This window comes from Atta cephalotes, assembly GCF_000143395.1.
Source record: "Atta cephalotes unplaced genomic scaffold scaffold00047, whole genome shotgun sequence".
In the NCBI taxonomy this organism is placed as follows: Eukaryota; Metazoa; Arthropoda; class Insecta; order Hymenoptera; family Formicidae; genus Atta; species Atta cephalotes.
In genome coordinates, this window is record NW_012130111.1 from 260,072 (window position 1) to 272,641 (window position 12,570).

The window sequence follows — 12,570 nt, forward strand, 5'->3', positions numbered from 1 at the left end:
ACTTTACTTGTAACGTAAGTTTAACTTACGTTAAGTAGTGTGTCTATATATATATGTATATAATATATATATATATATATATATATATATATATATATTCTTTTTTTTTTCTGAAATTTTATTTAAGATTAAAACTTTCGATACGGAAGAAAACTGTTCTTTTCGTCATATATGTTAAAAGGGTTTTTCGGCCAATATTAGATTAAAATTTCTGATTTCCACTTACTATTGACATAAAGATTTAAAAGTTCCAGAAGCCACAGATTTTTCAAAAGTTCGCGCAGAGATCCAGAAGCCACAGATTCTTCAAAACATTTGCGATCTTCAAGATGAATGTCGTTTCTCTTGTTGCAGTTCGCAACAAAAGTAACGACACTTATCTTGCAGCTTCGCTGTCGGCTGTAACTGCGTCGTGCAAAACAGTCAGAAACACCAGTATGCATGCGGCAGTTTTTTCGAATTTGTACCGTTTCCTCACAGCAATTCGCAGCACCTTAAGGTGACATATACTCTCGTGAGAGAGGGCCGCTCCTCTGCGAAAAAAGAATATAACAATATTTTTATTTGAAAGATATAAGAAATATAGAAATCGTAATAAAATATAAATACGAAATAAAATGTTATATGATCTGAAATATATAAATATATTAAAATTTGAAAGGAGAAAATTATTTTGGAAGAAACAATTATAATAATTATAATAGAATTATTCAATATTGTAATAAATACGTTATAATCAAAATTATTACAAAATTTAATTAAATCGAGATCATAAAAATTATGATAAAACATTTAAGAAAAGTTAAAAAAAGCAATAATAGAATCTTAGAAATCTATTTTGCTTATTTTTATGTAGAAGTAAAAGAACGTACCGACCAAGCTTGACCAATGTTAGGAGGATTATTATAACGTCGCTGATTGTAATCATAATTGACTTTTGGTGTCATTTCTAAGGGTGGCAACGGGTTGGAGAATTGTTTTCGCAATTGTTGTCTACTCAATAATTGTTCTTCATTTATTAGGTCTTTATTGCCTCTAAAACCAGAGGCTTTCTCTTTTATTTCTTCAGCTATATGTTGCTCCTAAAACATATATTATATAAATGATCTAAACAATACTTTTGAGACTTTCACGAGTGTTTTCTTCAGAAGTGTCAAAGGATTTGCGGGTTATCATGATGACTCATTGTTATTGCCAACGTTTCGTGAACCTTGCTGTTTACTTTATAGAACGAGGAATGAACTGATACTGAGTTGCATCTTCGGAGAACTCTCTTTATTTAAACTCTGTTAAGGAGGAAGGGGTGTTTAGAAGAGAAGGAAGAGGAGGAAGAGCAATCTGTCATATTTTATTTATAGCCCATGTCTCTATTCAAGTTATCTGGATGTTTTTGGATCTTTAAAGTCTTCACTGGAAAATATGATATCGTAGTATTTATAATAATTGTTTTATCAAATAGACTATTTGATAAAATAGATCCAGATAACTTGAACAGAGAGAACACGGGCTATAACGTAAGCGAAATATGGGAGATTGTTCTTCCCCCTCTTCCTTGTCTCTCTCCAAACACCCTTTCTTCTCTTAACAGAGTTATGTAAAAGAAGTCCTTCGGAGGAGCAGTAGCATTCCTTGTTCTGATAAAGTGAACGGCAAGATTCATAAAACGTTGGCATTTAGCAATGGATCACAAGACAGCGATCCTTAAATCAATCCTTTAACCCGTAAATCCTTTGGCACCTCTGAATAGATGATCTTTATACACATAGACACGCGTGCACAAGTATCGTTCACAAATGGTTACTAATAAGACGAGACACCCCGTGGCTTTCCTCCGGAATACTGTTAAGACAACATTTGTCATAAACCACGCTCAATTAAAGACCGCGTGTGCAATTCAGAGACCGAATCAAGAAGATAATAGCGGCCTAGGAAGGTTATATTGAGTAAAAAGATTTTGAAGGAACTCCTGAATATATGTATAAAAGTACATTTTCGTATGTGAATATTGGTTTAAATAAAAAGCTTTTTCAAAAAAAAAAACCATTTTCCAGATTTTAGCGCCGCATCCTACATACGTATAACATATTTATACGTATAGAAATATGTAGAAATATATATAAGTAAATTAGAGGTTTATTTTTTATTCTAGATTGCACTAGAGAGATAACTTTCTTTTTCGCTTTCGTCAAACATCGAACATATAAATATATTTTACTTCATAAATAATTCCAAAAATGTACTAGTTCAGCTACAGGAAACAGACTTTAGGCTTTCAAAATAAAACACTGATCATGATAAATTCACTTCATTAAAAACTGCAGATAAATAGGTTCCGTCAATTTCAACTTTAATCACAGAAACTTCAATTATGGCAGTAAACTATTTTTCTTTGCAGTAATGTGCTTACATTTCATGAACACAATTCCTTTTTAAAAGCAGTACTAAATATTACTTTCAAATATTGAATTTGCGCGTTTAGAAACATAAATACTATATGGTCGAAATTGCCATGGACGAAAAAACCCCGCTTTAATCTATAACTATTTTACAGTTATATATTAATATAATTGAAGTGCAATAAATTAAACTAATTTGCATTCATAAATTAATGATACAATTTTTACATTGATAAATGTCCAAAGACTATTTTAAAAAAATTAAAAGAGTCATTTAATAAAAGAATTGATAACTGACCTGTAATTCGCGTGCTCTCTCGGCCTGGATGAGATTCTTGAGTGTTTCAAATCTACCGGATTGAGGAACCGAAGGAGTACCGCCGCGAAATTTAGATTCTTGAACATTTGGCTTGAACGGTCCCGTACTCACGGTCCCAAAATGTCGCGAGAGATCCTCGATGACTCTCATACGCGAAGGCCCCCGCATCGCGTTTCGCCATCTACTTCCTGCCGGAGCCTTGTGCACCATCCTTCCATAAATTGGTGCACTTCCGGCGGCCCGACTACGCGGTCGACCAGCATGTCTTCCTATAAATTATTAATTCTTCACTTCCTCTGCCTATCTATCCTCTTTTTCTTACAATTACCATTTTGCACAATGTAAATAATTCCTATTTTTTTGCCCGGAAATCAATATCGTCATGAAAATAAAGAATTAGAGTCATAAACTCAGCCCGAAAAATACATATAGAAGCATTTTTAATTTTATTTAGTCAAGTTTTTTGCAATGTAATCTTGTCGAAAAGAAAAAATATGTTTCCTAAAAGAAATTCCATGTAATTAAAAATTATCTGAGAGATAAATCGAATCTTTTTACTTCTTTATTCTCTCTCTCTCTTTTTTTTTAGAGAAAAAGAGAGCTTGTTAAATCATTAATTAGAGTAACAAATTTCTATAAGAAAAAAAATTGATGATTCAGAATAAATCAATTAAAAATATCATAAATTAACAACACATTCTTTCGAAATAACAGTCGTACACGGATAACATTGGAGTTAAAATTGGTTAAAATTATCGAGACATGCGTTCGACATCATGAGCGACATCAGGGAACTTAGAATTATTCAGAATGGATTCCAATCGGAATTGTTCAATTATCTAGATTTCTATTGTGCTCTCTAGTGAAAACGGAATAATTTCGAACGGAATCTATTCTAACTTGTTCCATGATAGACGCCCACTGATTGTTCAGATCAAAGAGTTCATATATTACACGTTACATAAATGAACAAAAATAGGACAGCTCTTAACATCAGCTATTCTAGAATAAAAAATAGGGTGTTTTTACCCATTAAAAAAAATCGATTTGATCTTGACCTGAGCTCGTGACAAAGTCAAACGGATCAATAAATAGATCTTTTTGAAGTCTACAATTTTTGTTTGAAACATTTTTCTCAAAAATGCTTTGCTTTTCAAAATATTCAAATTCACGAATGTGAAAGGAGTTAACCAATTTTCGTTTAATTGAAGAATTGCAAAAAAAGAAGTTAAATAATTTGAACGCAATGTACGTTAATTGCGTAATTACTTTGCACAGGCAATCGGATTTAGATGCGGTCAAAGCGCTCGATTCGAACTTGTGATGTTATCGCACTTTACAGGTAACCAACATTCTCCCGATAATTAGCCTGAATCATGTATACTCGTTAACGTAAGTGCTCGATGCGTATATGATAAAGTGGCGCGCTTGACCTATATGTATGATGTATTTGCAAGATGGCATTACAATCTGCTAGGTTCATATTGCAACTCATGAACTCTATCGATGCATAACTCGATGAAATCGATTCACAAAATCGATAAAACGCATGTGTTCTTTCTCTCATGAATTTTACGAATCAGAATGATTACAGTATTCTTTTATATCGAGAAAAAGATACATCGATTCGTGCAAGAATTTTTATTATTGTCAATAGATAAATTGTATTCTTATCGAGTTGTCTAATAAATATTTTCTACGAAGTGATTTGATGAGAAATAGCATTTATTCTCAAAATAAAATTTATATATAATGTTACATTTATTAAATAATATACAAGTTGAAAAATTATGCAGAAAATTTGCTTACCTTCCAATTCTTCTCGTAATTTCAGTCGTGTAGGTGCGACAATATCTGCGCAAAAAAAGCCAACCAATTTTATTAAATCTTTGTAAATTTTTCATCTTACGTTTAAAAACCTACTTTTATTTTTTCATATATCATATACGGACAGTAAAGGCAAAATTCCGAATCCTTAGAAAAATTTTGCTAAATTCCGTCGACGCTTCGTGTTTCTGAAAAACGTAAAAAATCTTACCTCGTCCTCTGGATAATTTAATGCGATCGGGAAACACTGCGGTACGCGGCCATAAATTGGAATTGAATGGGTACATCGGGTATCCGTTAGTGGATTTAGCGGCTCTGATCTGCCTCTTCGTATATCTCCACATGGCACGCAACTCGTCACATGACGGCTCAGTTAGGTCCAATCGTTTGTTGCCGATGTCACCGTTACTTCCTGCTTGTGGATCAATGTATCGCAAACCCGCGACAAACGACCCGCTTGTATATGTCAGAATAAAGACGATGCACACGGCCGCGGAGCGCATTTTCTAAAATCAAAACAACGAAATCGCAAACTGCGGTAATTGATAGGCATAAGAAATTGTTACAAAAGTTCTACTCTTTATTGAGCTGCTTCTGTTTTTTGATTCTACACTAAGAGAAAAATGTTTTGTATTTGTATGTAACTATAATTATATATTACTATAATTATGATTATTACTGCTATAATAATAACAATAGTAACTATGTATATAGTTCTAGCAACAAATGTATATAATACAGTACAAATGTATATAATACAGGCAACCTAAAATGATTATAATTATAGTTATAAATACCAAACATTTTTCTCTCAGTGTAGATATTCTTTGTGTATAATTAATGAAGTAACAAAAAGATTAATAAACTTTATCTTTTTATTACAGTGATATACTTTATATTTTAGAGTATCTCAGCCTTGGAATTTCGAATTCTGTGAATTCTGATAATTAAACTTCTAATAAATTAAATATATCTTAATTGAGAACAAGAAGAAGATTTTATGTATTCTTCATCAATTTTAATTAAACTTGCAGTAAGTTTTAGCAAGTTGTACTATTTAGAACGGACGCTACAATTTTTATTGGCCATATTTAAACCGTTATTATTTCACAAATTGTTGCCTAAAGTAAAAATTTACAAATGACTTTTTTGATTAATATTTGGGAAATTGTCTGTTACTGTATGAATTTTTATTCGAATTTCGAGAAATTGTATATAAAAAAAACAAGAAAACAACAAATAATTACTTCTAAGTAACAATAACACTATAAACGATTTAAAGAACTTTATTTCTTAAAGAACTTTTAAAAATATCTTAAAATTATCTTATGCATCAATTTTAGACTTCTTATTCATCGAATATCTAAAAAAAAATTGCAAAAATTATAAAATAATAGAGGATTTTCCGATTCTGTTTAATCCATTCTAGTCGCCCACGACAGATTATGCGGTCATTATCGGACATTCTGTATATACGACATATTTGCTGTTACACATGGATGAATTAATCAATGTCTGATCAACTTTATAGAAAGTTATTTAAATTGAAATTGAATTGAAATTTAAATTGCATTGTATAAAAAGTGTCAATCACTTTGTCTCATATTTAGCTTAATTTAATGATTATTCCAACAATGCAGCATTGTGCTAACGTGCTTTATTTCGCACATTTTATGAATAATCATTTTATAGGATGTTGGGAATTAACGAGATTTTGTTTTTTTTCCCCCAAGTGCATATTTCTTTCACGCTCGTGCACTGCATGATTATTACGCACGTGTATTGCTATTAAAATGCAATCGAATTACACCAGTGGACCACTGAATGTTATTGCACTTTTTCGGGAGGGAGCTTGTATTGTCTGCATTTGTATGCATGACACGCGAAATTTATCTATTCATTATTGATTTCTCATGAAGCATGATGTATATGACACTGTACGTTTATTATCAGATTTTAAATCAGAATTTGAGGTTCTTTAGAATGACACGTGCTTTTTTAATTAAATATATTCCGCACACATGCTTCAAATACATGATTTAAATATACTTGAATTTTTATTGCAATTGATTATAAGCCTAATATAATAATTACTTCACTAGATATTTTACAACTTATTTTACAAATATTAGCTTGCAAATTTAATAATAGGTATATTAAATTACATAAAACAAAATAATTTTAATTTTACACATATTTTACATGTATTGAATAAAAATAGAAAATTGTCTTTTCGCGAAAAGTTTGAACTCGTCTTTATAATTCTATTAATCAACATATTTTCTGATTTATATTTTGTATAATAGAATATAATAGAAATAATAAAAATTTTTTTATTATATGGAAATTTTTTTGGTGAATTAAGAGTTTGCTATATATTAGGTGTGGGAAAAAGTTCGTGGCGTTTTTTTAATAGCCATCTAACGGGAAAAACGCCACGAACTTTTTCCCACACCTGATATTATATTAAATATATGCTTAAGTTTAATATAATTCTTTAAAAAAAATTATTCAAATACATAGATGTTCGGGACTACAATAATGCATTTGATCGTGATTTATTAAGCTGCCGTTTCGTGAGCGTCGAAACGAGCAACATGTGTTTTCATCAGTAAATATTTCAAGGGAATATATATTGGAGAACGGTCTATGCATATTCAAGCTTTATATCAGCACTGTTAGATATGTCGATTTGCTCGAATCTCATAGCCGGTTGTACCATCAGCATTCTACACTGAAGATTCATGAAAAAAATTTACCGATAAGAACAGTCCAAAAACGTAAAGTCGAACAGAAGTAGCAAACTCGTGAGAAAGTTCGATTATCTAGATTACCCTGAAAACACGAACGTTCGTAAATAATCGATTCTTCATAAGCTTTGCAGTTTTTAATCCTGCAGTTGTTTCACAATAATGTAAAGACGAATGAGTAAAATCGATATTCCAACTTCACGAATCGGAAGTTTCTAGAATGATTCCTTGCTCAATATATCATTTGATATTTCTTTCTATTACGCAAATAATGATCTCTATCTTCTCTTTCTCTAAATCTTTTTTTGCTCGTCTCGTGTTGTCAACTTTTTTAAATATCAAGTGATTCTATTTTCTCTAAAATAACATAATAATTGAATAGTATATTTTACAGCAAAAAATATATACATCGAAGTTATTTACGATATGTATTCTGAAATATATTATACGTACTTCAAGTACTTTACGGAAAAACAGATTTATATTTGGAAGCTACTTTATAGTTGAATGCAAAGAAGATTTGCGTGTAAATTGTATTTATAGGATAGAAATGCACTGGTCGTGAAAGGTGACGTTACCATGAATGTACAAATTCGTTGAAAAAGATCTTTTCATGATGAACAGTATAAACCGTTTTAATACATTTTGCATCACTTCATTCAATCCAACATATACAAATATACCGGATATATATGTAATTGAAAAGTAACTGCTGTAAATCCATCCACCCATCCATCCTGTCCGGAGTTCCACAATGAGTCAGTAGTTCGAAGTTCTAAGTAATTCTAAGTCTTAATCGATGAAGTTGACTAATAACCAACTTGTACGACTAAGTTAAGACTGATCAAGACTTCCGATTACCGACTATCAATTTATTATAGAACCTCCATATCAGTTTTAGTTGTTCACGGCAGCTGGATGTGCGATATCTGCTACCATCAAATTGATAGCGAGAAGGAACGCTAATTACTATAAGTAAACTGCTTTCTATCGGATACATGGCTTGTTTGACAAATTTTTTTTAACTTCGTTGAAGTATAAAATAAATTGTCTCTTAAATTTATGATCATAATAATATTTTAATAACATTATCCACAATTATTACTTCAACTTATTACTTTACAATATTATCTTCGATATCTTCCTTTGGGAACAATAGGGGGAACAATTGGGAACAATAATCATAAAGAAAAAATGAATAATAGTAAAAAGAAAACAGTTCTCTTTAGATTATATTTTGCAGTAAACTTACATCGTTCCTCGACTATTAGGGTGCATTTCCACTAAGCAAATCTCATGTCATCCGTCCGCATCATGATTTAATCAAAGCCTCCCATTTTATTGTTCATTTGACGCATGGCAAATGAAACAATAAAATGAGATGTTTCGATTGACACGCTCAGTGGACATGCATCCTTATTTCTCATAAACGAGAATCGAGTGATATTTTTACAAGAGATAAGTGTGCGAGAGCGAAAACATTGCAGTATTCTTTTATTTGTTCCGCAAGATTGATCTTTTATTTAGACAATTCATCCGGGATCGCTTTTGGTCAATAAGCTGTAATAGTTATTGTCTAAAACGGCTGTTCAAACTTTATTGAAGTTAACAGAAGTTGCTTGTAGTGAAAATGAAATGTCTATTACAATGGGACAGAATTTTCTTGCTTCAAATTTCATAAAAAAAGTATGAAGTTTTCACTTAAAAATTTTTTTATTTTCTTCTCAATATTATTTTTTTATATAATATATTTATATAATATATATATATTTTATATAATATATATTTATATTCGTGCAAGTGATATCGTTTTTATTCTTTGTTCGTTTCTTCAAATAACAAATACATAATGTTAAATAAATATTTATATTACCTATAATATTATTTTCAGTTAATTTAAATTTAGAGAACAAACGTATTTTTTAACATGGACTTTTTCTTTTTTTTATCTCGAAACAAAATAATTATATAAAATATGTACAAATGATATTAATTAATCAATAGCTGTACATTATAATTTACCGCATCGTATTCCTCTCCTTCTATTTCTCGTGCGCGCATACACGTTTAAATTCTAGTAAATAACTAAATCGAATAATCTAATATGATTTACGTGGAAACTCCATTATTTTCATTGGAATTTCTATAAACGTGAATAGAATGCACATCACGTTTGCTATTTATTTGCAACATTTATAATGAAGAAGCAATGAATATATTCGAAGCGGCATATATGGAACAATAAGAAACTAACAGATATCTCAGATACATTGTCGTGTCAATGCTGTACAAGACCGAGAAAATATATCTCCTATGTGATCGTCATGTACTTAATCAAGTAGAGACACAGTCTAAATGAATTATACAAATGCGTAAGCATAAGTATAAAACAGGATATGTGCATTAATTGAAATTTAACTCATAAAATGAAAAATTCGCATGCTATTTCTAGAATTTCTTATATTTATTGTTACATTTATTGATTTAATCACATTACGCATTAGTATCTAAACAGTACTTGAAAATGTGTGATAGAAGTTACTATAAAAATTAATTTTTTACACGGATAAATATGAATTGCATAGACATTTCAATAGAATTAATTCCATTTATTTTGTTGATAATATTATGAATAGAAATAAAAAATTGTGTAGGAATAAAGTTATTATTAGGGTTGAATAAGTTAATGTTTTTTTTAATTAAATTAAAGTTAAGTTAAAGTTAATGGTTTATAAAATTAATTTAATTAAGTTAAAAATTGAATGAACAAAAAACTAACTCAGTTAAAGTTACGTCAAGACTAATTAACTCAATTTAATTAAAAGTTAATTTTGGAAAATATTATTTTTATTAAATCAGAATATTCTAATTTTTTTTAAATCTGACTTTATGACTTTAAATAACAAAACAATTAGAATATAGATCATCAAATAATTTAATATTTTAATTGTAAATTTTATGAAACAACAAAGATATTTCTTGTACAATAAAAAACTGATTTTTAGTATTTTATGTATTTACGTATTTTATATTTTTACATATTTTATATTTTATATTTTCATATTTTGATATTTATATTATAAAAAAATAAAATGTAAAAATGTAAGTAATCTTGTATCTCTTTTTGTTTTGTCTATATCTGCATGTTCATCGAAAATTATATATATATAAAAAGTTTTTATTCTTTTTTTATTGTTTATCAAATATAAAAGGACAATATAATGTAACAATATTGATAGCATTTTTTAAATGCAGACTCAATCCACGTTATCTTTAGGTATTATGAGCATTACGCCCACGTCACACAATCATTAAGCTTCTTCTAAATTAATTTTTTAATATTTAAGATTTTATAGAAATTAATATAGGCATTTAAAAAGATAAAAAAACTTTAACATAAAAACAATTAATAAATTAAAATTAAAAAGTAACTACATTAAGTTAAAAATTGACTCATATAAAACTAGTCAATTATACTAAGTTAAAAATAAACTCTTTAACTCTTTTTATTTAATTATTAATTTATTAATTAGTTACTACTCAATTCTGCTTATTATCGTACGAATTTATCCATATTGTGTATTTACCCATTTATTACCATTAAAGTGTAATCGTTACTATGGCAATGTATAAGTTTGCAATCGTATTCGCAAAAGGTATTTGCATTTAACCAATAATTTGTTAGCTTCAAAGTTCCATATTAGTTTCTTAGTACTCGCGAGAACTCTCGGCATATATGCCGAAATTGTATACAGCAAATTATACTCGATAACGGTGACATTTTAAAGGAAGCTATTTTCAAGTTGAAAAAGTCAAGCCTAAAGTCAAGTAGTACTTCGTAAGCCACGCGCGACGAACTCACCGTATATATTCCCCTACTGAGCGTTAAAGGCAATCTATCTTGTTCTCCTTATTGTTAAATGACACTCACTGTTTGGTCTATGATATGCATAGCCTTCGCGGTCATCCTACACTTGATTTGCACGAGCAGCGAGTCATTCTTTAACTAAAATTTATCGGATAGAAATTTATCTTAAAAATTAATTCGCAGCATTACCTACATAAGAAATAAAAAATTGTGAAGAATAAAGGGCGAAGCTCTACTAACAGTACAGATGTAAGTTAGAAAGAATTGAGATAAACAGTGAAACCACGATGTGTCCATTTCAACTTGTGTGTAATTCCAATTGGAATTATGCCCGATTGAGACACCTTATTTTTTTTATGTCTGACTTATTTTATTCGCATCTAGGACTATTCCCAGTTTTTTATTTTTAGTAGATTATAAGAAATCGACAATGCAACATTTTTTGCATTACTTTTGCATTAGTAATAATTTCTGATTCTTTACAAAAAAATAAAATCCGGTGGAAAAAACGAAAAACAACTATTTTATCATTTTATGCAGGACATTTGATTCGTGATTTCACGAAATGCTCTATATTTTATATTGAAATGTTATCATATATTTTCAGATTTGACGTATCAGATGTTATCGTATGCTATAGTGTTAAATGAATAATTTGTTATAATCTGCAATATTAAAAAATGATGGAATCTTTATTTTAAAAAATCGATAAAAACTGATAAGAAATAGTTACGGTTTACGTTTTTAATCGTAATTATGAATTAAATTAACAAAAGAATATTATAATTCTATAACTAATTCTTCATTTCCTTTCATAATTATTGTTATTACATTATCGTTTCTTTTCATCTTTCTATATCACTTCCTATCGTACACCTATTTATTAAATGCAAATGTGGTGTAAATATAAAAAATAAAAGATAAAATACTTTTTATCCTCATATATTCATTTCATATATTCACTTTGCATGAAATATACCGTACATTTATACATATATTTTTAAAAAATATGTCGATGGGATTTGAACTTAAGATCTATGGAGTAATAACCTAACTCTGAGCTATATCGCACGCTTGTCTGAACAACTTGGAATTCGATTGTTATTCAATTCCTCGTATAAATTTTTATGATGCATTTACTATGAGCTGTCAATAGTATTCTATGTGGAATACTCGAAAGGTTTATAACAGAAAATTCTTCACCGTAAAATCTACGTTTAGTTATATAACGGTCTATAGCTATAGGTGTCTATAGTTTTCAAATCATAGAAATCGAAATGTTCTGTATAGGAAAAACTTATGCATCACTTACGTATTACTTTCGCATCTTTTCTACATCTCTTATGCCCCTATTCCGCATCTTTTCCATATCTTTCCGTCATTTTTCCATACTCTTCTCTCTCTCTCTCT

General features: G+C 29.4%; 1 protein-coding gene across 1 annotated transcript in view; it reads right to left on the reverse strand.

Moving 5' to 3' along the window:
* Positions 1 to 494: 494 nt before the first annotated feature.
* Positions 495 to 12,570, reverse strand: part of LOC105622584 — a 15,059-nt gene continuing 2,983 nt past the window's right edge. Inside the window, exons 2-6 of the mRNA XM_012204001.1 lie at positions 4,754 to 5,048; positions 4,525 to 4,569; positions 2,695 to 2,984; positions 873 to 1,082; positions 495 to 533 (exon numbers count right to left, since the gene is read on the reverse strand). Coding sequence (XP_012059391.1) covers positions 495 to 533; positions 873 to 1,082; positions 2,695 to 2,984; positions 4,525 to 4,569; positions 4,754 to 5,045 — 876 coding nt within the window. The 5' untranslated portion in view covers positions 5,046 to 5,048. The remainder of the gene's footprint in view (positions 534 to 872; positions 1,083 to 2,694; positions 2,985 to 4,524; positions 4,570 to 4,753; positions 5,049 to 12,570) is intronic.